This window comes from Podarcis vaucheri, assembly GCF_965113315.1.
Source record: "Podarcis vaucheri genome assembly, chromosome: 3".
NCBI lineage: Eukaryota > Metazoa > Chordata > Lepidosauria > Squamata > Lacertidae > Podarcis > Podarcis vaucheri.
This window is the reverse complement of record NC_138761.1, coordinates 28,730,490-28,758,415: the sequence shown is the minus strand read 5'-3', so window position 1 is coordinate 28,758,415 and position 27,926 is coordinate 28,730,490. Positions and strand designations below refer to the sequence as shown.

General features: G+C 40.5%; 1 protein-coding gene across 4 annotated transcripts in view; it reads right to left on the bottom strand.

The window, feature by feature from the left end:
- Positions 1 to 27,926, bottom strand: part of KCNK2 (potassium two pore domain channel subfamily K member 2) — a 126,671-nt gene that overhangs the window by 31,135 nt on the left and 67,610 nt on the right. For 3 of the 4 annotated variants that reach the window (XM_082217785.1, XM_082217788.1, XM_082217787.1), the window contains exons 4-5: positions 6,848 to 7,029; positions 5,297 to 5,483 (exon numbers count right to left, since the gene is read on the bottom strand). In XM_082217785.1, the coding sequence (XP_082073911.1) occupies positions 5,297 to 5,483; positions 6,848 to 7,029 (369 nt within the window). The remainder of the gene's footprint in view (positions 1 to 5,296; positions 5,484 to 6,847; positions 7,030 to 27,926) is intronic. The other variant, XM_082217786.1, reaches the window with a different exon arrangement.

Sequence of the window (27,926 nt, the reverse complement as noted above, 5' to 3'; positions counted from 1 at the left end):
TCTAATTCAAGTATGCCCATTGTGATACTTGGCTTAATAACATCACATCTGAAGTACATCAAAGGCAGTGGTGCTGCCTTTGAAGAATGCTTGTGATCAGAAGCATATTACATCATTTCTGAGCTGCATTTCTCCCAGTTTATTTCCAGGCTCACTTCAAAACACTAGTAATGCACCTTTGAAGCCCTATATGGCTTGGACCCATAGTACCAAGGACCACCTTATCGAATGATCACATACCCACATTCATCTGCAGAGGCCCCCCCAAATCATGTCTAGCTGAGACCAGGGAGGGGACTCTTTTGGTGATAGTGTCCAGACTCTGGAGTTCCTGTACAGAAAAGTCCACCATGCTGCTAATCCTGATGGGATTTCACTACAGTGCATTGTTGACCTTCCTTTTGGGGAAGAAATGTCAATTTTTAGTGCCTTTCTTAAAAGCTGATTGATTGGTTTTATTCCTGTTCTTATGGATTGCTCTTCCAGTCTTCCACTGCGTTGTTTCTTCTTTTGAATTATGTTTTTAGTCTTTTATTGTAATTGTTAATGTTTTATAGTACAAAATTGTTCCAGTTTTTATTTTATACGAATTACCCCCTTGTACTGTCAAGCTTGAACATTTAGGGAAGACAGGATATAAATGTTTCAAACAAGCAAAGTAAGCTAATAGCAGAGAACTTCAAATCTCAATCATATTATTATGTTAACTTGTATAAAATTATCTTTCTGTATACCTGATATGGAGAATTTTTTTAAAGAGCCATTAAAATTGAACCATATGGAGCTTTAGATTAGTTTTCCTCATATACGAGACCACATGCAGCATGGAAAACTGCTTTTGAAATTGGTTTAATAAAAAATAATAAAAGTGATGACATTAGAAGTAGCTGTTAAAGAAAAAGCTTAACAGTTCAACTATTGCATTGAAATTGCTCAACTGCCAACAAAAAGATACAAATTGTACCTATGATTGGCCTCTGCACCTGAGAAGTGGAAAGCAGACAATGTAACACAAGTTTTTAATGAAGGGATTCAGGATGAAACAGGAAAATTATAGGCCAGCTAGCTTAAATCAGTTCTGGGAAAGTTTGTGGAAAGCATTTCTAAAGATAATATAAAGAATATAGAAGAATGTATTGCTGATGAAGAATCAATATGACTACTGAAACGGTAGTCTCATTAGTCTTTCAGAGTTATCTGAGCGTATTAGAAAGCATACAGACAGAAGTGACCCAGTGAACTTTGTGTGGCTGGGCTTTGAAAAAGGGTTTTGACAAAGGCTCTCGCCAAAAAAGGCTTCTGAACAAATTTAGCAGTCATGGAATAAGATTGTGGGTCCTCTTCTTGATCAGCAACTTGTTAAAGATCAGGAATAGGAATGAATAAATAAGTTCTCACAATAAAAGAATGTAAGAAGCTAAGTTCTCAATGGATCTGTATTGGGAGTGAGACTCGTGCAATTCCCCTTCTTCATAACTTTTTCTGGAGTTAGAAACAAGTCACAAGGTGGCTAAGTTTGCAAATGATACCAAATTATTCAGGTGGTAACAACAAAAAGGGATTTTGAAGAGCTCCAACCAAATATTTCAAGACCTGTGGAATGGGCATTATGGTCAAATCCAGTTAAGTGTAAGGCCGTGTGCAGGGGAGAAAACAAGCCTCACATCATAGGGCCATGGTGGGTAACCTTTTGAAATTTCATGTTAGGGATTATTATTAAGAAAAATAAACCTGCCAGTGTCATACTTGGAATACTGTATATAGTTCTGGTTGCTGCATCTCTAAAAGGATATTGTACAGCTGAGAAAATGGAAGAAAATGGCAACCAAAATCACCAAGGGCTGGATCCGCTCTCCTGTAAGGAAAGGTTCTAAAGTTTGCAGCTACTTATTTCATTTAGAAAAAAGCAACTGGGGATGTAGAGCATGATAGACATGCATAGACAGAGGGTCTTCTCGGTACTGGCGCCCGCCCTGTGGAACGCCCTCCCTTCAGATGTGAAGGAAATAAGCAGCTATCTTCTTTTTAAAAGACATCTGAAGGCAGCCCTGTTTAGGGAAGTCTTTAATATTTAATGCTGTATTATTTTTAACACTTGATTGGAAGCCGCCCAGAGTGGCTGGGGAAACTCAGCCAGATGGGCGGGGTATAAATAATAAATTATTATTATATTATTATTATAAAATTACCAGAACATAGACTCATCAAATGAAGTGGAGTAGTGGAAAACTCAGGACAAATAAAACGATGTACTCCTTCCCACAGCCCATACTCAAATTATGGAATCTATTTTCATATATGTGGTGACAAGAGGGAGGCAGGGAGGGGGGTTTATTGGTTTGGGCTGTTGTTTTTTCTGCTCTTCTTTTTATTATGTGTTTTGTGTTTTTATCTTGTATTTTTACATTATGAGCTGCCCTGAGATCTACAGATGAAGGATGGGATACAAATTTAATAAATAAATATGGACTGGACAAGCAGAGGAATGATAAAGCTGTCAAAGACTACTAGTCATGATGGCTTTATGCTCCTTCCAGGATCGTAGGTAACATGCTTCTTATATAAGTTGCCAGAGAACAACAGTGAGAGGGCTATTGTCCTCATATCCTGTTTGCAGTCTTCAGGTTCATCACTATGAGATAGAAGCTGGTGGACTAAATTGGCATTTGGAATGAATCAGCAGGGTTCTTCTTATGATCCTGGTTTGAAGCGAGTGCCCCTAGACCATAGCTTTCTGGTTTGAATGTCACCAAAAACACATTAAGCAAAGCAAGAATTAAGTCAAGCATATGAAGTGTGTGTGTGTGTGTGTGTGTGTGTGTGTTTGTGTGTGTGTGTGTAGTTTCGTCTTTCCCTGCAGTACCTGTATATGGCTTAAATCTTTTCCACAAGTTTGCAAGAGATGCAGACACAAATCTGCTCCCTCCAAGTAAAACCTTGGTCTGGATTGTCTACTGTGACCTATGGAAGATTAGTGAGTGGATCAATTACTTAGTGAGTAGACAAGATTACTTTGGGTCCCTTTTCTATGAAAAGCCTGGGCAACGGTCTGATCAATTCGTGTTTGTTTATTTATGATTTGCATTTATAGCCCACACTTTACCAAATGTACCTAGGACAAGTTGTAAAAATATAAAAATTAAAATAAGTATAATGTATAATTAAAATCATAAAACCACAAACTCTCTCACTCACAGACACACACAGAGATATAATGTATACTCTTAAAGCATACAATATGAAGTGGTGATTGCACTCTGCTTCAGTTTGTTCTGCAATGCTTCCCCAACGCTACCACATTATTGCTGTCCAGAAGGCCTACAGTGCAGCAAATGTGGGACAAAAATTAACCAAAGCATTTGCGGTGTAACTGTTAAGGGATTTCAGCAGAAAGAAAGTTACAGGATATGCACAGATTGGAAATGAAACAGTGTGGCCACCCCAAAGCCATTGCATGTGCATTGAAAACTGGGTCACATGTGACTGCCCCCATGAGCACATACTATGATGCATGTGCACACAAAAAAAAATGCCAGGAGGGGTCCTTTGTAGTTGTTACTTTAAGTCCTCCATTTTTTACTCCACATTTTACTTTTTGGTAGAGAGTCAAACCAACAGTGCAGATAGCAGTATAAAGGTAAAGGTAAAGGGACCTCCGACCATTAGGTCCAGTCATGTCTGACTCTGGGGTTGCGGCGCTCATCTCGCTTTATTGGCCAAGGGAGCCGGCATACAGCTTCCAGGTCATGTGGCCAGCATGACTAAGCCACTTCTGGCGAACCAGAGCAGCGCACGGAAACGCCATTTACCTTCCTGCTGGAGCAGTACCTATTTATCTACTTGCACTTTGACGTGCTTTCGAACTGCTAGGTTGGCAGGAGCAGGGACCGAGCAATGGGAGTTCACCCCATCGAGGGGATTTGAACCGCCGACCTTCTGATCGGCAAGTCCTAGGCTCTGTGGTTTAACCCACAGATATCAGTATAGTTAGCAGCAAAATCCATATGAAGCTGCCACTGAATCACGGCTATTGGTTCATTTAGTTCAGCATTGTTTTTACTGACCGGATTTCAGGCAAGGAATCTCTCTCTGCCCTCTCTGGAGATCCCTGGGATTGAAGCTGGGAGCTTTTACATGCAAAGCAGATAGTCTACCACTGAGCTACAGAGAGAATCCCAATGTACGGAGGTGTATATCAGGATATTTTTTAAAAAATGGTCTTGATATGACACTAGAACTGTATGAAAAAATGTTGCATCAAGTGGTCCATGAAATGGAAAATGAGCAAAAAAAATTATACTAACAGAAATTACTAACATACTCTATGTTCTAGTCAATGTTCTACAGTTAAGTGAGCCTTTGCACATAATGTTCCTACTGTAAACATAACCAGGGTAAGCATTTCGTTGTATAAAAGCAAGATAAAAATACCAGTTCTATGGCTTTGAATAATATACCAGTTTTGATAGAACACCAGCCAGGAGAATAGATGCCTTTGGGAATTATTTATGCTTCCTTCTATGTTGGTTTTATCAACATAACCATACCATAGTCCATTCTTGTCTATGAGAATCACAGCTTTTTGAGCATGGAAATAGAATCCCAACGTCATTTTTGTATAATATATGCATATGGAAGCAGATAAAGTAATCAAGTTGTTCATGCATGTTTCATACAAGAAGAAAATGACAACAATAGGACATTTTCACATTTTAAAACATACACATTTCAGTAGTCGAGTATGAGCCTATATAGATGAAAACATTATGACATATTCTCATATGTCAGAGTCTATATTTCAAAAGCCTTTCAGGTCCTTTTGATAAAGTTTTACAGAGATAATTGAGGCAGTTGGTTGGTTGTATTTTGCTGCTGATAGCCTGGTATCCAATATTTTAATGTTTTTCTTATTTTGTTTATTTATTTATCTATTTATTTATTACATTTGTATACTGCCTTCCATTCATAGAGCTCAGGACAGTTCGCAGCATAAAAATACAAGATAATACCACAAAATACATTTCTTAGTTGTTGTGGCTGTATATTCCATGTTACAATCTGTAAATCACACTGATTTTTCTTTTATATAAAGAATGGTATATAAATGAAATAATAATTTAGTAAATAAATAAGACACTAAACTGCTTGGAGGTTGTTGGGTTTGTTTGTTTGTTGTTTACTAACAAGCAACATATAAATCTTAAGGAATAAAATAAATAAATAGTGTACACATCTCTGTATATTTTTAAAAAACTGAAACAGCAGACTTTAGTAAAAAAAATTATTAAAAACTTACCTGCAACGTAGTCACCAAACCCAATCGTTGATAGGGTGATAACTACAAAATATATTGCATCTAGTGTGTCCCAGTCTTCTATGTGCTTGAATATGACTGCAGGGAGAGCAACAAACAGCACACAACCAAACAGTATGAATATTATTGTCGATATGATGCGAATCTTTGTCTGACTCACATTCCATTTCTGGGAGGGGCGGAAGAACAAAGAAAGGGAAAGGTGGATGGAAGAAGAGAAGAATCCATTATTAGTAAAACAGTGGCTTTGTATGTATGCATGTATGTGTTTATAAAATGTTAATGTTTTTACTAAAAACCTCTAGGCACAACGTTTAAAAGTTTCTAAGAAAACAAAGCATGCAGCAAAACAGCACTAAGAGCAAAAGCACAAGGTTGACAGTGGGGGCGGGAATCTTTCATGGGTACAGGGTAAATAAGTTTCAGCAGTGAGTCTCCCCAAGACCCAAGGAGACAAGTCTCATAAGAAGATAGCGTGGGCTGACAATAGAAATACATGATTGCAAAAAATGCAAAATAAAGTAAAATTGATGTGCTTTATTTTCTTATGCCTTAGGTTGTTTTGGTTATACAGTATAAATTAGTCTCATTTGGGTTCTACACATTTTGCCTTCAAGGAATTTATTTCCTAGGATAATATAGTGTGATGTTGGTTTAAAAAAAAATGGCACCAAAGTCACTGCAGGAATTCAATGTCACTCTTACCCTTTTATGTCTGTGGTCATGATACATAAACTCCACAGGTGAAACTAAAGTAAATATTTACATGTGCTCTGGGCATGCTCTTATTATTAAAGTGAGTGCAATGATTCTTGTGCATTTCCTCCCACCACAGCTTCCTTTTTCCTCCTTGCTTTCTTGTGCAATGTGTTTTTATAACTTTCAAGGCCAAAAGCCCTTTGGTAAAGGCTTTATATAAGCACCAGGGTTTTACCATTGTCTTAGGCAACTTAGATAGATACTGCAGAAAAAGTAGTACAATTCACCTCATGGCCATTTTTCTTACTATTATTTTATTGGGGAAAGTAGTTTTGGGAGGTGGCATCATGATGCAGAGAAGTGCGAGAGATGTTTAGCCCTTTGTGCACCTTTACATCTCTGCTCTAAATAATCCACCCCATAGCACAGTCCTTGATAGCAGGGCAGCAGAAGGGCCAGAGAAGAAATGCATTAGGTATGGTCTTTGCTTTGGGAACCTAAACATGTACTTGTTCGTGCTACATGTAGCTGTACACACTTTACCTCTCGACAACTTCCAAAGCTTTTCCACCATGTAAAACGATTAATTGCATTAATTGCATCTTGTAGTTTTGTAGTGGAGCCTGTTATACGCTTTATACTATTATTATTTTATATGCCTGTTGCCTATAAAATAATAATAATATAAAGCATATAACAGGGGGGTTATATGCATATAACAGGGGGGTCACGAAGAGTCGGACACGACTAAATGACTAAACAACAACAACATTATTGCTTTTGTAAGTTACAGAAGTTATTTGTGGTTCAAGACAACATGTTTAGCATACTCACAACAAACGTGTCTTCTACTTTGGCGATTCCTTTCCCAAATATGGTCCCAAGTTGATCTCCAACTCCAGCCAACAGAAAACCAAAGAGAGGAATTCCCAGTAAGGCATAAATGATGCAGAATATCTTTCCACCTTTTGTACGTGGCGAGCTGTTCCCAAATCCTAAATTACAAACAACTTGAGCTGTTGATAAATCAGTTAAAGGCATTAAATTACACATCTAATTTGTACTGCAGATAAGGACACTTTTTAAATGTTCCCTAGGAGTATATATCACATTAAAACATTCATATGGAGATCTTACCCTAATTGGATTGCTAAACTCACTTAAAACTGAACTGCACTTGGGTGTTCTGCAAGGAAACAATTTGTCTTTCTAACACAGTGAAACTGCCACTGAAGAGCTCTGTTACTCTTTACAAATGATATCACTACAGAGGCTTTCTTGGGAAAATTCATTTCAAAGAGGATTTTTCTGGTGCTTTGAGAGAACCAGATATTCATAGACAGCCACTAAATAATCTACTTGTACAATATGAACTCATTATTTTTCACTGCACACCCTCAAGACCATACAGAAACAAAACCCCACCAACTTTACTGAAGCTGAAGATTTTACTTGAACTGTTCACATAATGTATGCCATGTTTTGCTAAATATAATTAATTCAGTGGCACGTGAATTGTATGTTGTAATATACAGTTACTGACTCACACTTGTGTGCATGAAAGGTATAAGCTGGGCTCAGGTTGCCAATGCAGGTGGAACTTAGCAGGCCTCCTGCAGCCTTTTGTTTCCGCCCTCCCATTCTTTTTTCCTCCTTTGTGCTTCCTGGAACAAACAATGAGCCATGCAGCCAGTGGCTCCAAGCTGCAAGAACCACCAAGTGAACAAAATCTCTCCAAAACGGAGATTTTATAGCCTGCATCTTTGTTAACCCAAAGACTGCATGATCCTTTTTGTAAGAAAAACTTTTTCATCTTCATTTTACTGCTAACGGATGAAGACTTGTTGGCTGTAACTTCTAGAAACTCTGAGTAAAACATCCACTTATTTGCAAAGCTAAGTGACTGTGATTTATTTTAGCCTAAGTATTTTTGTGGGAAACATTTGTTTAAAGGTGGATGAGGGCAGATGCAAATCTAACCAAGTTTTAATATGCTTAGAGCAATCACCATTGTGCTAACTCTGCTATAAAAGAGTAACAATCTTTCTTCCAAGCCTATATCTCCAACATTATATATATTAAGGTTGGACCCTTCCAGTTATGTATATCCATCAGTGAACTGACAAAGCATCAACATCTCCTTAATTGCTGTAGCAAGTTAATATGGTATAGCTTTGGACATTGTAACAAAATGTTTTTGCCTCTGCCTTGCCCACTCTCTAAACTTGGCAGAAGTTGCTCATTTAGCAGCTGCGTGCATATATCTATGTCTAAGCATTCTGTTCAAGTCTCTTCTTCCCAATGAAAGATAATGAGAAAACCTCTTATACCCCCCCTTTTTTGGGGGGGGGTCTGGTCTGGATGCCAAAGCTCATCAAGATTTGCAACATGTTATTTAAGCAGGTCCTGATCCAGCTAAGAAATCAGTGCATGAAAGTAGACTTTTGTATGTATACCACTTGCTGTATCAAGAACTGCAGGGGGGGGGGAATCAGGTACCCATCAAAATCCACATTAGAAATTGCATCCAAATATGCTTGACTGCTATCCCCACTGCATTGCTTGAAACAAGTAGCAGCTGGTACGATGAAGCAGAGTCATGGAGCTACCATCCCAAAGCAGGCATCACTATATCTTACCTGTGCATGACTGGGACAAAGTTGGGATTGTGCAGATGCACTATCAGGAGCACCAGATTGGCTCCATCAGTGCATCCACCATCTCAGCCTCACCCCTGCCCTGCCCTGCCCTGTCCCATTCTGCCCAGCCAAGCTTTAGTGACACTGGTGTCAGGAGGGTGGCTCCACAGCTCTGCCCTACCACAACACATCCATGAAATATGTGGTTAGGTAAATGTCGCTATATGAATATTGGTATATAACTTTTTATGTTATTGTCATTTTTAGAGTCCTCCCTATAACAGAAATTTCTCAGCGTGGCTTACAAAATTATTATTTAAAAAAGATGTGTTAAAAGCAATGAAAGAGTAATACAAGAAGATGTGATGCAGCATGAAGGAAAGCTCAAAATTTAAGATAAAAACAGGATAAAGAACAAAGTGCTGAGAATAAAACAAGTAACTAGTTCAGAGCTTTCCAAACTGTGCGTTGTGACACGTTGGTGTGTTGATTGCAGTGTGTAGGTGTGTTGTGTGAATGCTCCCCCATTCCTCCCAGGGCTGGAAAGGGGTTAGTTTAACCTACGGTTTGCTAGAAAAAATGAATTACTGTGTCGCAAAAAGATATACGTCTAAAAAGTGTGTCACCAACATGAAAAGTTTGGAAAGCTCTAAACTAGTCACTTGTGAGTTCATATTTTACATGTTACCATAGCTGCTTTGAAGTATAGCTTCCTCCTTTCCCTCAACTCCATCAGGTTGCTGAAGAAGAGCTTGAGAAGCATACCTTCATGGTGTTATACCAGTATACCGTACTTGAAGGAGCGTCTCCACCCCCATTGTTCAACCTGGACACTGAGGTCCAGCTCTGAGGGCCTTCTGACGGTTCCCTCACTGCATGAAGTGAAGTTACGGGGAACAGACAGAGGGCCTGCTCAGTAGCGGTGCCCACCCTGTGGAATGCCCTCCCATCCAATGTCAAGGAAATAAACAACTATCTGACTTCTAGAAGACATCTGAAGGCAGCCCTGTTTAGCGAAGTTTTTAATGTTTGATTCTATTTTTAATATTCTGTTGGGAGCACGTTAATATAAAAATGTGTACAAAGAGAGTAAGAAGGAGAAAAGAGTGAGTATATCTACAGTGGTACCTCGGGTTAAGAACTTAATTCGTTCTGGAGGTCCGTTCTTAACCTGAAACTGCTCTTAACCTGAGGTACCACTTTAGCTAATGGGACCTCCTGCCACCGCCGCGCCGGAGCACTATTTCTGTTCTCATCCTGAAGCAAAGTTCTTAACCTGAAGCACTATTTCTGGGTTAGCGGAGTCTGTAACCTGAAGCGTCTGTAACACGAGGTACCACTGTATATCCATACCTATATCTATACAACATTAGTTCACGTGTCCTGTTAGCCACAGCAAGAAATGACCTATGACTTAGAATGGAAAAACCATAGTGGTAATGGCGTCTTCCTGTGGTTTGCTTATAGAAAAACAAACCATGAATGCTGTCTCACATGTACGTACTGCTAAGTGAAGTATCATGGTTTGTGTCTCCTGGCTCTAGGCAGGGCAGAGTGAAGCAAGACCAGCTGAGCAGTATACACCAGTTGCTAATCATGATGCTGTGCCTCCACAGCTGGAGGCAGTAATGCTCCTGAATACCAGTTTGTGGAAACCATAGGAGGAGAGATCGCGTTTGTACTAAAATCAAATTATGGGTTTCCAACAGACATCTGGTTGGCCACTGTCAGAACAGGATGCTGGACTAGATGGGTCGCTGGTCTGATCCAGAAGAGCCCTACTTACGTACCTGTGCTATTTCTTAAGCCATGAATCAGGCACATTGTTTCTCTGTGTGTATATGTGTGTTTCAAGGAGAATGGAAACAAAACAATAAATCAAGACAAATGTGGGTTGTCTAATTTTTAAGCAAAAAAAATTCTGTTCAGTAGATGTGGCATATATAACTGGCCAAAGAGGACATGGCAGTGATGATACACAAGACATTACATTTTGGACCAGAGTACCTAACAGCTTGAGAACACCTGTTGACACTGAGTTTGAGCATCAATTCTACGTTAGCTGAAGCATTAAGCAGCAAATTCCGTGATGAATTTTAGTTGAGAGAGAACACTGTCACATAATTACCTCCTTTTAATTCAGCTTGTTGCTCAGCATAGTTTAGCTTTTATCATGATTTGCCCTCTTTCACAGAACCTACTGTATTTCTCAGCTGGCACGTAACATCTCTCTTCTGTTGGAACAATTTTAGTATGCTATATTCGGATGCTGCTATGCTTTGGCACAGGGTTGAAGACTCACTGTGTGGAAAATTTTCTTGCAAAGTATAACTGTCTCATTTTCAGTCTATTACTTGCTTTTAATATAAATCATTACACATTTTAAAACCAGACAATGTTAAGTTTAAAACAAGGGGGGAAGTTACAGAAAAGTTACGCTTCATGCCTTTGCAGGAGACATGGAGGGGAAATGCGAATGACTCATGCTTCTGCCCCCTGGCATGAGTGGTGGGAAGGAAAGAGGTATATCAGTTATAGAGAAATGAACATTATGTCCATGCTAGGAAGAACATATATCTTGCCTTGGGCATATACGTATCTCTCCACCTTCCCATCTCCAGGATGCAACAGAAGAAGGGAAGGAAGGCCACTCCATCAACTCTGCTAGGAAGTCAGTTACTGCTTCCTTCTTTCCCTCAACTCCATCAGGTTGCTGCAGAAGAGCTGGGAAGCAGGATTCTGCTGAGAGACCATCAACTTTGGGCTTCTCTTCTGCTTGAACTGCTTCCATTTCAGCTAGCCATTTTAAAAACTTTGTAACTAAGTCTGCATGCACGCTAGCCCACCTGTAGCACCAAAATATAGCTTTTCTCCACCCAGAATCATTCACGCTCATCCTCAACTTTCTGCTTTCAATTTAGATTGATTCTAGATTCTGCTGTCCACAAAGGTGGGTGTGGTTTCTTGATACATGCTTGAAAACTTTGCCCCTGATTAGGTTATCCACATCCTTTCTTCTCTGCACATGCCCCAGGTGAATGAAGATGGTAGTCGAGATTGTGATCTTGGTATACACCCACCCACAATGCCACCAGGCAAGTGTGGTTACGCACAAACCCATTGACAGAACCACTTACAGCAGTTCCCAAATGAACACACTGTAGGGTAACACTGAATCAACCTTTTATTTAACGAGCTTTTATATTCAGAATGAAACCAGTTTCTTAAGAAGCACTTTTCAGGGGCAAAAAATATGCAGTATATCTAGATTCTGTGTGAACTATGCAGAAAAAACCTAGTACACAATTCTCCATTGACTCTAGAATTAAATGTTGTGGGTATGCAATCTAAGAACTTCCTTCCCAATCCCTTTGTCATGTATTTTATATTGTAAACCTGAGGATAGGGATTGTCTAATTTCAGATTATTGTAAACTACTCTGGGAACCTTTCAGCTGAATAGGGAGCCAAAAATCTTTAAATTGGGGTGGCTATTCTTTTTTGGACAAAGGACCCATGGCCAAATTTCAGTCAAAAGTGGGAATGGCTGAAGTGTAGAACGACATAATTTTTAGCCCTTTTTCTATGAGTCATGAATGATAAAATTCTTCATATCAGTTAACATTGGGAAGAACTGCTCACAGTGGTAAAGGTAAAGGACCCCTGAGAGTTAAGTCCAGTCGTGAACGACTCTGGGGTTGCAGCGCTCATCTTGCTTTCATGGCCAAGGGAGCTAACGTTTGTCTGCAGACAGTTTTTCCAGATCATGTGGCCAGCATGACTAAGCCGCTTCTGGCGAACCAGAGCAGCGCACAGAAACGCCATTTACCTTCCCGCTGGAGCAGTACCTATTTATCTACTTGCACTTTGATGTGCTTTCAAACTGTTAGGTTGGCAGGAGCTGGGACTGAGCAACAGGAGCTCACCCCATCAAAGGGATTCGAACTGCCAACCTTCCGATAGGCAAGCCCTAGGCTCAGTGGTTTAGACTACAGTGCCACCCACGTCCCTCACAGTAAGTGGTCCCAAATAGTGATGCTATCTAAAGTGTGTGTCACATTTGCAGGCTTGCCATCAACATCTGGTTGGCCACTATGAAAGTGGGGTTTAATTGGTTTAATTCACACAGAAATGGGAAAATACCTATGTGTATTAATGAAGGTTTAAAATGGAAAATGGCAAAAATAAAATAAAATATGGAAAATGGCTAAATGTGTGGCGCTAACATTGGGGTTTTTCCACAGTAATTTTCTAAGAGAATCTAAGCGCCTAAATGGGTTGATGATTACCTGTTGATTGTTTTCTGTTACTCTAAACTGAATGTAACCTAAAGGTAAAGGTAAAGGTAAAGGTATCCCTGAGCATTAGGTCCAGTCACAGACGACTCTGGGTTTGCAGCGCTCATCTCGCTCTATAGACCGAGGGAGCCGTCATTTGTAACCTAGTAATGTAACCTAACGTAAAGGTAAAGGGACCCCTGACCATTAAGTCCAGTTGTGACCAACTCTGGGGTTGCGGCACTCACCTCGCTTTATTGGCCGAGGGAGCCGGCGTCATGTGGCCAGCATGACTAAGCTGCCTCTGGCAAACCAGAAATGCCATTTACCTTCCCGCCGGAGCGGTACCTATTTATCTACTTGCACTTTGACATGCTTTCAAACTGCTAGGTTGGCAGGAGCTGGGACTGAGCAACGGGAGCTCACCCTATTGTGGGGATTCGAACCGCCGACCTTTTGATGGGCAAGTCCTAGGCTCTGTGGTTTAACCCACAGCGCCACCCGCGTCCCTCTAGCAATGTAACCTAGTGAGTTGCAAATTCACCATCTTGAAAGGGTGGTGGCTTTTAGTCTTTCTCTGAATGCCACAGAGAACAAAAGGATGTAAAGGAAGCTCTCCAAGAAGCTGTATAGCCTTAGGCAGCCTGAGGCAGGCTGGAATGGGTGATAGAGAAAGTGTTTTGATTTTTAGAGCTATCTTTTATTTTTAAGAGGCTGAGCCTGTGCTGGATAGTACAAACCATTGTATGGACATTTTGGATGTATCCTTGATACTTATGTTGTGTTTTTGAAAAGTTCTGCAAGTAAACTATGAATGATTGTATCACAAATACAAGATGGGTGACACCTGGCTTGAGAGCAGTACATGTGAAAAGGATCTAGGAGTCTTGGTTGACCACAAACTTGACATGAGCCAACAGTGTGACGCGGCAGCTAAAAAAGCCAATGCAATTCTGGGCTGCATCAATAGGAGTATAGCATCTAGATCAAGGGAAGTAATAGTGCCACTGTATTCTGCTCTGGTCAGACCTCACCTGGAGTACTGTGTCCAGTTCTGGGCACCACAATTCAAGGACACTGACAAACTGGAACGTGTCCAGAGGAGGGCAACCAAAATGGTCAAAGGCCTGGAAATGATGCCTTATGAGGAACGGCTAAGGGAGCTGGGCATGTTTAGCCTGGAGAAGAGGAGGTTAAGGGGTGATATGATAGCCATGTTCAAATATATAAAAGGATGTCACATAGAGGAGGGAGAAAGGTTGTTTTCTGCTGCTCCAGAGAAGCGGACACGGAGCAATGGATCCAAACTACAAGAAAGAAGATTCCACCTAAACATTAGGAAGAACTTCCTGACAGTAAGAGCTGTTCGACAGTGGAATTTGCTGCCAAGGAGTGTGGTGGAGTCTCCTACTTTGGAGGTCTTTAAGCAGAGGCTTGACAACCATATGTCAGGAGTGCTCTGATGGTGTTTCCTGCTTGGCAGGGGGTTGGACTCGATGGCCCTTGTGGTCTCTTCCAACTCTATGATTCTATGATTCTATGATTTTTTAATGGGTTCATTTCCAAAAGGAGTCAGTTCTTAGGCATCCAGTCACTTCATACGGTGTAACATTAACATCTGCAATATGGACTGGGTGGGCTTTTAATCTGATACAGCAGAACTCTTCTTATGTACTTTAAGAAACTGTGCAGAAATAGGAATCTTAGCTTTCTGTACTTCACCCTCTTTGCTTCTTCAAGACAACCAGAGCCACTCTAAGAAATAACAAACCCATACTTTTCTAAACTAGAAAAGGCCATTCCCCAGACTAGGAGGCAAAACACTATCTTTATAAACCACTCCTATTCACATGTACAAGATAATGTACATCCACAAGTTCAGATTAATCAGAATATTCATAGTTATCCCCTGATTTTAGTATGGTACCTCTCCATACTGGCTTTTAAGCTGAAAATGTGCAGGAGGTGAGCTGGGTGCAATGAATAGTTAAATAAGCAAACAACAAATTGTAGTTTGGATTCTTTCCATACTTGGACTCCAGAGAAATAAAGAAACAACCTTGAGATGTTGAACCTTGAGGATACCTAATGTAGGAAAACTTGTATAGTCTAAACAAAAATTAAAGCTGAGCATCAATTATCTTGATACATAGGAATAATTCATAAACCAACTAAGCCCAGTATCTTTTTGTTTTCTAAAGTAATGGAATAGCACATAGTTTTCATCCCAAGTCAAACTGCATGTTGAAATATGGATCAGTGAGTTTTCTCTTGTCTGCCTATGTTATTTGCCTATGAAATGCATTAGCATATGATGTAGGTTGTGGAATACTCCAAGAGCCTGTGTCAAAAATGCTTACATCATAAAGTATAACAGGTTTGGCTATCTAGGCATCTTACAAATGCTTTGGCACTTCTGAAACTGCCAACCTTACGGTGGGGAGGAAGAAATATATGCTGAATCAGTTACGTATTGCTTTTGTGGATTCCATGTACCATATCCATATTACCTTAAAACAGGGAACTGATGAGTGGGCTTGATGTTTAAGCAAAAGTGGGATTTGAGGAATTTGTGTTGTAGACTTCTGATGTTGTATATTTATATTTTCTAATGTTTCCATAGCTGGTAAAAATAAAAGAATGCAAAGTATTTATTCCTAAAGCCAAAAAATAGCTATATTCTCTGACTTTATTATAAGGCTGTTCATAATTTCAGAACCAATGTGCATAGTACCAACAAAATACAATGAGAAGAGTGATATTGCTCAGTCCATATAAATGGACTGATTTGAAGCAATCAAACTGGATATTTTAAGATGCAGAAAGGTATTATCTGCCAACTGGTATCAATTTCAGCTTTGTACCTTATGATGCAATTTAAGGCCCCCATTCATCATTTTTGGAAGGCAGCAGAAAGGGGGCAAATATCAACTCAGTCAGTCATATTGGAGAGCCTGGAATTAGGCACACTATTCCCCATCAGATACAATTTGTTTCATCCATGTACCTTATGACATAATTATGGGTCTTGGAAACGTGCTTTGAGATCTGCTAAATGTCCTAGAAGTTGCATAGAAGATTGGCTGGCAATTCTGGAAGTGCCAGAACTTTTGTATATATATTTTATTGTTCTAAGCTGCTTTGAGACCTACATGGTGGAAAGGGGAATATCGTTTTTTTAACAAATAAATAAATGAAAAAACATTTATGCAGTATCTAGATATTCAAAATTTTTGTACCTAATCGTATGCTATGACTTGAGTATTTTCACATGGTCACTGGAACTAGAAGGCCTAGGGGAGAAAGGCGAGCCATTTTATAGTTTGCAAATTTCATAGGAAGATAGGAACAAGGTTACTTACACACCTGATGAAAGGTAGATTAATGGGGAAGCAAGGCTGCTAACGGAAAGAGATCTCAGAAGAGCTCTAAACTCATTTATGTGAAGAGCTCGCCAGGATTTTCCTGAAGGCAGGAAAACCCTTAGAGCTCTGAAGATGCTTGGGAGGGAAAGCTTTCCCAGGGCATGGACTGAACAATAGCCATCATTGGTAGCAGCCATTGCTAGGCTTACGCTCCCTGAGTTTGTCTACTCCTCTTTTAAAGTCATCCAAGTTGGTGGACTTCACTATAAAGATAAAGGTAAAGGGACCCCTGACCATTAGGTCCAGTCGTGACCAACTCTGGGGTTGCGGCGCTCATCTCGCTTTACTGGCCGAGGGAGCCGGCGTACAGCTTGTGGCCAGCATGACTAAGCCGCTTCTGGCGAACCAGAGCAGCGCACGGAAACACCGTTTACCTTCCCACTGGAGCGCTACCTATTTATCTACTTGCACTTTGACGTGCTTTCGAACTGCTAGGTTGGCAGGAGCAGGGACCGAGCAACGGGAGCTCACCCCGTCATGGGGATTCAAACTGCTGACCTTCTGATCGGCAAGCCCTAGGCTCTGTGGTTTAACCCACAGCGCCACCCGAGTCCCTGACTTCACTATATACTGTGGCAATTATTATATCTGTATAATTATTTTTAAAATGCTTCTTGTGTGAAATGTTTTTTTTTCTTTTTTCTTTGTCGATTTTTGTCGATGACCCCATGTGTAAAACTTATTAATAATGATTTAATAAAATACAGAAATAATGGTATCAGCAGGTTGTGCAGTAGCATAAGTCTTTCCTAGAAATCATGCTGTTGTGATTAACTTAACTTCCTAGAAAAGCACTCTGGATTTAGGGGGGAAATGTCTATAATTACTTTATTCAAGCTGCTAACCATTGCTACTCATTGGTTGCATAAGAGTGACATATAAGCAATTTACCCTGCGTTTGTCCCATCCTCAGTTTTTCCACCAGTTTTAATTATGTGACCATTACAGGCATTAATTTATAGAAGAATCACAAGACCATAGCTGCCAACGTTTCCCTTTTTTAAAGGGAAATTCCCTTATTCCGAAAAGGATTCCTCGCAAGAAAAGGGAAAAGTTGACAGCTATGCACAGGACTGTAGGGCTAGAAGGGAACCCTGGGGGTCATCGAGTCTGACTTCCTGTAATGCAGGAATCTCAACTAGATCGTATTGTTCCCTTGAATCACACACAGGCTTCCATTCCGGTCCTGAATATAAATAAGAGAAGTCCTATTGACTTCAATAAAGACATCAAGTGTCCTGTATCAAGGCTGAAGCAATCAGGCCTGAATTCTTAATTCCCTTGCTAGAAGAAATAGTTGCTGTCTTGCTTTCTGCTGCATATGGCTGCAAGTAATGTTACAGGCCAGAAGGAGATAACCGGTAGCTACTCACTCAGGTGTTGTCAGGTGATAAAAGACATCAGTGTGACTTCACATGATTCTTTAAAGTAGCTGTGGGGAAGCTTTTTTTTTTTTAATGTACCAAGGACTATGGGGAAATAGCCAAAATCACCTCCCCTTGTTCCGTCAACAAGGGTCCCTGCTATATCAGAGTCCCCTTCTGCGAATGGAAGACGCTTGGATCTCAGGAACCAAGCCAATATACTTAAGCCTTTCAGATCCATTTGATACCTTGCCTACATAAACGAGCTTATCAGGTCTATTTATTTATGATTAAGTTGGAGCTGCCAAAAGCCAAGGCTCTCTCTGCAACTGATGAGTGTCAGGGTCAAGCAACATCTGGAGGGCCACAGATTTCCCATGTCTGCACAAGCCTTAGCCAAATGATGTAGAGTATGACTGTGCCCTGCTTTCTGGATATCAGAAACATGTTGCTATTACTCTCAGCTGAAAACAGCAACCTATCGGTTTCTTTGAGAAGAACATATCTTTGCCCAAAGGTTGAGGGAAATTGTTTCATAAATGAAAGTGTCTCACTGTTTCCTGTTTTAAAAAAAGAAAGCATTAAAGCCCAGGAGGATAAGGGACATAGCAGCAGTAATTGGACCTAGTGATAGTACATTTTAATGGTCTTCAAATGGCATTATTGTGTCAAGAAGAAGAAGAAGAAGAAGAAGAAGAAGAAGAAGAAGAAGAAGAAGTCAACGAAATAAACATTATACTCCATGCTGCCATTAATCCTTAAAAGCAGGTTTGGTGACAGACTGCATTTTTATTGTTCTCTCAGGGAATAAAAATCTGTTGGCATTTGTCACTTTAAAATGATTTTTATTCTGCAGTGTGAAAACTGAAAGCATTCAGAAATCAAATCTCCTTTTTGATATATCATCGTAATTATTATTATTATTATTATTATTATTATTATTATTATTATTATTATTATTATTTGAATTTATATACTGCCCTATACCCAGAGGTCTCAGGGTGGTTCACAGAATAATGGTGCTCAACAAGTGGACTCCCAGCACCTGGTATTATTCTTAATGCATACTAGAAGAGGAAGCATAGCAAAGCAAGCAGCTAAATGGACAAAAAGACCAAAAAAAGAAGCACCAGAGACTAGCAAATCGTTCCTGAACTTTGTAGCATGATACAGTAGAATAGCTTGGCTCCTAAAGTTTTCATATAAATCCAGTGCAACTCTACTATGTTGACTAATTTTCTAGTCAAACTTCAGCTTTTCTAAAGATGGACAAAGCCAGCTGATTGAGATACATTGCATAAAATTACAGAATCAACAGAGTTTTCCTTCTGCCACAGATAGAACATTGTATCTCTTATTCTACCACCCTCCCAACCTTGCCTTTGACATCCTAAGCTCTCAGCAAAGACTCTGAAAAGTTACCTCCAGAGGACCAGTTTACTGAGTATTTATCCTGATTTGTGTGCACAAAGCTTGCACAGAGGTTATATGGTGTGTGCCATTTATTAAGTATTCATCCTCATTTGTTTGCGCAGAGTTTATGTGACTTCCTGTCCAATCAATTGTGAACCCACACTTTCTAATGCATTTCCCCATCAATTTCCCAACCATAATAAATAAATCTGATATTTTTTTTTTTTTGGGGGGGGGGGAGTAGGCTGGTTGCACAGGAGTGCCAGAGTGCTTTATAATCCACGTTATTCTCAAAAACTTAAATTTGCCAGTATGCAATTGAATCCCTCCAGCAGAATAGTTCCCGTCTAGAGGCTTTAAAAAGACATATTCACACAGCTCTCTCTTTAAAACCAGTTGCAGATCAGATCCCCAAGCCAGGAGGTTTGATTCCTATCTGTCTACCAGCTAAGAGTTAGGTGCCCCTGCTACTATATTATTAAATTCTATGTTTTAACTGGGGGTTCTATTGTATGTTGATGTTTTGTATATCATGATTTTAATAGGTGTTTCAGAGCCACTTTGGGAACTAGATCTGGCTGGCCGAGAAATGGAATAGAAGGAATAGTAAGAAAATGATGCAGGTGGCTAGCTGCTGTCAGAAGGGGACTACTTGCTGGGAAGGGTGGAGACACTGGCAGAGGAAGGGGTGTGGTGGGGGTGGTCTGCCCTGGGTGTCACCCCTGGGGGGGGTAACATCACTGTGCCACCCCCCTGGGCTGCTCACCACAGGCGACGCCCCCTTGGGACGCTTGCTCCACCCCTGCAGCAGCTAGCCCCGCCCCCCGGGTGCACAGCATGTGACTCACTCTAGGTGCTGGAGCAGCTAGCTCCGCCTCTGGGTGGAGATTGATCTTAGTGGCTCCTCCTCTCCATCTACTATCTGAAATGGATTCTTCATGCTGATAGAAATTGTGCCTTGCAGGAGATGACTTGAGATGCAATTCATGCCAATGCAACAAAGCCGTTAAAATCAACAGGAGCTAAACAGCTACTGCAATTAGTTAAGATTGCCTCAAAAAGATTTGTGGGATCAGATGCTCCTAAGCAAAGCATTTATCGTACCACATGGGAGATAGTTTAATACAAGGCATCCACAAGCAGAAAAGACACCAGTAATGAGAAACTGTGACTACACAAAAAGAAGCTTCGACAGATGTATGAAGACTATAGGTTATAAGTGAGGAAAGAGAAAGCTACCATTTGCATACAACATTCCTGAATTGGAATGCTGAGGTGTAAGAACTCCAGAGGAGTTTACCTAAGCAGTTGTGGGTCATCCATTCTGCTAGGAAGCCCTTCTCATATCAAGAGAGATGGTAGTATCATAGATGTTATTTGTATAAGGCACTGAACTTCTCCCACAATGCAGTTGTAACTAAAGTATGTTGTCCATGTGATTTGAACTCAGGGGCAACAAAACCATATGCTTCCTTGTCCGGAAACTTATTTTTTCAGAAAAAACTGGCAATCAAATAGGATAGCACAGGTGGTTGATGAGCCACTATCACAAACTTTTTTCCAAACAGCTGCTCTGCATGGCAATGTAGTCAACGCAGAATGTAAAATGAGCCATTACAGCATAACCACCATCTGGTGCACTGGCCCTATAGAGAAAAAGGACCAGTGTCTGAGATACTGTGGAATGGGTGGGTGGGCAGAAATGGCACTGGGACTGCTTCTACACTGCATGTTTTCACTGGAATTGACATAATTAATTCAGTTATCATTGTTTGGTATTCTGCTTTTTATAGATGAATTCACTACAAGTTGCATTAATGGTAAATTAAACTTTATTTTTTATGAAGCCTGGAAGTCTGTATACAGTAGAAACTAACTTCTTCAGCCAGGCCACACCTCTGAGTCAGCCCCCTTGGCCATAGCTGTGTTTCCCCCTTGTCATTCTTCTGTCTTTTTGAAGACTTGATTTGCAGACATTTTCATCGCCATGATATTTAATGACATGTAATACAAAATCATCAAATGAATGAATGAATGAATGAATGTCAGTACCAGCCTGTCCAGTGTGGACTGACAAAAAGCTATTGAGATATCTGGAGAGGAAAGTGGTTCATAAGACAGGTGAGGATGTTGCTGGTGATGCCCTATTTTTGAGGACACAGGTGCAGGAAGCATGGAGCTCATCTTGGGACAAGTTAAGGTTATAAATAAGACACATAAGGTCAGAATTGCATTAAAATTGGCTACAACTTTATTGACTACTGATGTAAGCTAGTTTTGGCTAAGGCATCAGGTATGTATCTGGTCTCAAGCAACCCACCTGCTGGTTGATCAGTAAGGTGGATCGACCCTGAGTAGAGGGTTGCCCCTTGTCATACATCAAGTAGAACAATCCCAACGTTCAGAAGGTTACCATGGCCCATCAATCCCTGTGTGGACCAAGCGTATCCCTCCTGGACCCTTTTATTGGGGTATCCCATGTCTAACAATCCAACCCGATATCTTATCAGGCTCTAGCATTGAGTAAACTTGAGAGCAGCTGCAGATAAGGAAATTGACTCATGCAATGTTGCAAGATTTTCTTGCTGGAGCACAAGACCAGCCAGATTGTGGCGAACCCTTTATTTACATTTTGGTATTTGAAATAGACATCCAAAAGCAAGGCCTTTTCAAGTGCATTATTTTTCTTGCAGATTAACATGTTACTTAAGACTACCAGAAAAATGGTATGAAAGAATATGTTGCAGTTCTGTTGCTGAAACTAAGCAAGTTTTTTTTTTTTCATGTGTAAATTGCCTGGCAACTGTACTTAAACTACTCTAAGCTCTTTAGGGTAAGAGCAGGGTAATAAGCAAACAATCAAACAGCAAAAACCACCAGCCCCTTCCCCCAAGAGACATCCAGGAGGAGCTTGTTCCATTCACAATCCCTAACACTTAATATCCAACCATGCTTAACCAGATCTCACAATACCGCTGTGATATCTATGGATGAGGAATCCCTACACACAGCAGCGCTTGCCATTCTGATGAGATAATTTTATACTTCTGGCCCTTAGCCATAGAAAGTTTATGGATTGTATTCACCAGCACAACAAGGGCAGCTCTCACAATTAAGGACTACAAATCACAGGAAATTCAGCAGGCACCAGAACAGCAGCAAAATATATTAATACTAGTTGAGTCATGTAGACAAATTATTTGATAAAGAGGTAGGTGAACTCCTTAGACAGGCTAAGAAATGGAAATTTTTAAAGGTGCTGTTGGAAAATGATCACGATAGTAAATTTCAGCCCCAGTGCAAGTTAGGAAGGCTATTCTCCAAAACAATTCTATCTCTTAGCTACCACTAGCACAACAGCATGTGGTTGAACCACAAATAGCTGTATAAAATAAAAGTGACAAGAATGCTGGCCTCAGGAGAACATGCTTCCTTCACTGCACATCCTAAGCATCCATCACACGAGGTTAAATGACTTGACACTACTACATTACTCCAAACAAAGAGATAGGCATATTCGTTTTCCAATGCTAAAAGGGGACTTCTTGTAAAGAGAATGGGAATTTGATCTCTGTAGTACAGCAACACCATTTGTCCTTACCAGAAACTGACTCAAATGCTCTTCTGTGAGCAAAACAGTGGGTACAGATGGTCCTTACAAGGTGGCTTCCATAAAAACAAAAACACAACACCCAATATCTAAAGCACAAGCAAACCATCATTAAAATAGCACTATCTTCAAATGACAATGACATAAGCAATATGAATAACGATCTTAGCATCATATTGCAGCAAACCAGTAAAAACAACATATTAAATAATTTCAGTGACAATATATTAAAACGATTTCAGCATCCATTTAAATCAACAACAGTATCTTTAAGGAAAGGCAGCTCTAAACAAATGACTTTTCAGAGCCCGTTTGAAACTTGAACCAAGGGTGCCATAATCACCTCAGCTGAAAGAGCATTCCACAAACAGGGAGCCAAGGTTGAAAAGGCCTTTTATCTTCTGTCCATTATCTATTACTCTCAGTTGTCAAACATACTGAAGAAATATACTACTTTGCCAGAGCATCTACTTACACATGCCTGGTATTCAGAGACTCTGAAACAGTGAGACTTCTGCTGATATAAAAAAACTAACTATGCAAACACCAACAGAGGAAGATGCTTTGTCTGCAATCTTATTCAAATTTACTTTAAAGTGTTGTTAGACTCATTGGAACTTATCTGTAACTAAATTAGATGTGGCAACTGTTATGCATGCAGTAATCATAGCAGGCAATGTTTTAAAACCCTGGGTTGCAATCAGCTAAGGCCTACTCAGAGTAAACCCACTGAAATTAATAAACCCAAGTTATTCATGTCCATTTACCTCAATGGGTCTTCTCTAAGTAGGACTAACATCAAATACCACCCTCAATTATATATGCTGACTCTTTTTTAAAAGCTCAAGATTCCTGTGAAGTTGAAAAAAGTGCATGTAATGGTCAAGTAAGATGTTCCCTCCCTGCTAAAATGGAAGTTCTTGTGTTTGCATGCATGAGAAAATAGTACTTATGAGTAAAAAGCAAGAGAAAATGTTAACCACACACCCCGTCATAATGCTGAAACCCATGGGCAGCCAATGAAACTGAATGTTGGGAGGATTTAAGTCATACAAAAGGAAGTACTTGCAATAAACTGTTGAGTTTATTGCAAGAAGCAGTGATGGCTACCAACTTTGTTGTTGTTGTTTAGTCGTTTAGTCGTGTCCGACTCTTCGTGACCCCATGGACCAGAGCACACCAGGCACTTCTGTCTTCCACTGCCTCCCACAGTTTGGTCAAACTCATGCTGGTAGCTTCGAGAACACTATCCAACCATCTCATCCTCTGTCGTCCCCTTCTCCTTGAGCCCTCAATCTTTCCCAACATCAGGGTCTTTTCCAGGGAGTCTTCTCTTCTCATGAGGTGGCCAAAGTATTGCAGCCTCAGCTTCAGGATCTGTCCTTCCAGTGAGCACTCAGGGCTGATTTCCTTCAGAATGGATAGGTTTGTTCTTCTTGCAGTCCATGGGACTCTCAAGGGTCTTCTCCAGCACCATAATTCAAAAGCATCAATTCTTCGGCGATCAGCCTTCTTTATGGTCCAGCTCTCACTTCCATACATCACTACTGGGAAAACCATAGTTTTACTATACAGACCTTTGTTGGCAAGGTGATGTCTCTACCAACTTAGACAGCTCTAAAAGAGGATTGGACACATTCATGGACAATAAGTTTATCAAGTGCCTATGAGCTGTGACGGCTATGCTCTGCCTCCACTATTGGAGGAGGCATGATTCTGAATACCAGTTGCTGGGATCACAACTGGGGAGAGTGCTGTTGAACTCAGGTCCCACCTTTCAAGCTTCTCATGGCTGCCATGTGAACAGAACGCTTGAGTAGGTGGGCCTTTGACTGAAAGCCCAAATGGTGGTCATGCTTTGGCTGTAATCTCATCCACATTCGCCACCTGAGTTCACTATTAAGGAGTGGTAAATCATCATGAGTAGATGGCATGGTTGAATGAAGAATTTGCTGTATTTTATTATCTGGTAAGTACATTGTGTGCCTTATGTTATATAGCTGGTAGATTTTTCCAGTAAGAAACAAGAGAGAAAGAGAGAGAGAGAGATCACCCTGCTCAGGGAAGCCCTGAGGTTTGCAGAAGTACCAAAAAAAAACCCCACCACCAAGCACATTTTTAAAAGGTAGGGTTTCCTCCTTCCTCTCACCATCCAGAAAAGTCCCAGAGCAAACAAACATATGCAATAGCCACTGAATGCAGAGTGACCGGGGGTGGGGGGAGGCACTGCTGAGGTGAACATAAACCTTTTTGTTGCAGGTCCAGCATGTATGTAATAATAATAAGCATACATGTGCAATGATCCTTCTCATGCAATTCACAACAATAAACAATAAAAATCATATATCATGAAACAGTACTATAAAGCAGGAGAAGCTGGTTTTTAATGTTCAGGTAAGACGTTCAGTCTGAAAATGCCAGCTGTTATAGAAATTGGTGTACAAACATGTCTCTCTTGGAAGGGAGCATTGCTGCTGCGTAAATAGTTGGGTTATCCTAAAGCGTTCAACGTTGGAGTGGCTGAAGGGGGAGGTTTTACTTCCTTTATAGCCCTGGAAACAAAGAGCATCCAGCTTTCATAATATTCAGGCACTGTCCAGACCTACTATAATAAATACAGCTATTTTGAGCCACTGCCCTCCTTAGAAGGACTCCAACCTAAAGTGGCAAGCTTGCTCAGTATTCCAGATCCACATAGATATTTTATTTATGCAAAGTGCAAGGCATTCTATTTTTAAACATGGTTTCAATTAAGGCAATAACTTTGTGACCCTTGAAACACTTGGATGCGTACTTAAATTTGCACATTTCAACATTCTTGGCTGAAGGGTCAAGGCCTTGAAAGACATAACGAAAAATTAATGATTTGGTGAATGAATGAAACATTCTTGACATCACCAGTTTTACCTGGATGAGCAAGACAGAGGCTTGTCTCTTTGCAATCTTGTGTTCGTCCCTGCCTCCCTCAGCAATAGTAGCATGAGGCACTTTCACGTTCCATTGGTTGTTCAGAGATATGTTAATATAAATGAATCAGAGCATGAGATGTGGAAAATAATGTCTTGAGCTATGTTTTCCAAAATTGCTTTCTGACACAATAAAAGCTACCAAGGACCATTCTAAAAGTAATTTTGGATTACTATGGGGTTTTTGAATTCAGTAGTAATTTCGGAAATCTTTTGAGCAGCATTCTACCCATACTTGAATGTCAACAGAACTGCAGGCTAGCCTGCTTCAGCCAGGGGTGCCATAAGGAACCCAGAAAAGCTGCTCTCTTGAATGGACAAGTCTGCTCAATTGCAGGGAGGGGGAGTGCTATACACCTTTCAACTCTTTTCCTTAAGAAATATCGGTTACAAAATGTAATACAAAAATTATATACCATACAAAGACGAGGAAAATCATTCAAGTTACTCAGTTATTGCCTCTCAGTCTGATTTCCAAATATGCAAATAAGGGATGACCACAATTTTGTAACTACTGTATGATAAAGTTACTCCATTCTTGCGTAAAATTACTTGGGATATTCAGGTCCTTTTAGAAGTCCTACTTGGTGAGTGAGTTTTTCAGCTATAACTATGTTCCATAAATTTCAATACCATAGTCCAGCATTCAGAGCCTTTGAGTTTTTCCATTGTTGGGCTATAAATGATCTAGCTACTGCCACCAAAAGATAAACAAATCCTAAGGTTGTATACCCACAATGGGTCCCCCTCAAAGACAATTCATTTATGAGAGCAGATTTGGGGTGTACAGACCAGACCACCTCAGGCAGCTACCTCCCCTGAATCTGCTACACCTTTCTGAAAGGACCGCCAGGTACCTGGCCCAGTTTTGTGCTGGGTGCCAAGAAGAAACAGTACACTGGCAAAGGGGAAACAGAGACCTCCCAACTGCTCAGTGTTGCTGTTATGTACTGAAGTTCTCACCCTGGGCCAGCAGGGGGATACTGTAGATAGTTTTCACTCAGGTCCGCATATGCAAATAAGGAATTGAAAGTGACGTTCAGTGATTGGATAGTTACAGAAAGTTGTTACTGTTGCCATGTAGTTGAGCTTTATATAAGCAGGTTGGCTGAATCCTTCAGCCCTATTCTGTTATGGCCTGTGAATAAACAAGAGCTGTCTGAAGAATTGCTATGTCATCTGATATGTTCACCCACAACTTAATAGTTGCCTTGAAAAAACCCCTCAAAAACTAGAAGTTTCTTGTATTATTGTAAGTTACCATGGAGACCTCTCATCAGGCAGCAAGGTACTCTGTAAATGTTTTAAATAAACAGATAAATATTGATAATGCAATCTGCAAATTGCAGATATGTGTAGCATTCCCATAACTGGTTTTAGAGGTCAGGGTAGAATAATAATGGAAGGCACTGTAAATCTGGCATGTCTGCTTCATTTGCTTTCCTGGTGTTTGGCAGCCAAGTTGCCTCATGTTTAACCGGACTTGTCTGTGATGAGGAGACAGACGGCTGCCTTACTGTCATAAAAGCAGTTTCCTCTTTTTATGATTGTCAGTTAAATTTGGCATAGGTTGGAAGTTTTCTTCCCACTTCTTTTTGTAACAGTACATCATAGAATCATAGAATCATAGAGTTGGAAGAGACCACAAGGGCCATCGAGTCCAACCCCCTGCCAAGCAGGAAACACCATCAGAGCACTCCTGACGTATGGTTGTCAAGCCTCTGCTTAAAGACCTCCAAAGAAGGAGACTCCACCACACTCCTTGGCAGCAAATTCCACTGTCAAACAGCTCTTACTGTCAGGAAGTTCTTCCTAATGTTTAGCTGGAATCTTCTTTCTTGTAGTTTGGATCCATTGCTCCGTGTCCGCTTCTCTGGAGCAGCAGAAAACAACCTTTCTCCCTCCTCTATATGACATCCTTTTATATATTTGAACATGGCTATCATATCACCCCTTAACCTCCTCTTCTGCAGGCTAAACATGCCCAGCTCCCTAAGCCGTTCCTCATAAGGCATCGTTTCCAGATCTTTGACCATTTATTATGCTATCCATACGCTAACACAGACTTTTAAGTGGCATTAAGACCAGGGAATACTTTCCATATTGATTGGTCTACAATGACTCCCCTCATGTTGCAGGGGATTCTGGGCTGTTTAAGCTAAACCCAATGGTACTCACCAACACCACAAGTAGATTGAGAGTGCACAATGTAAAATACCC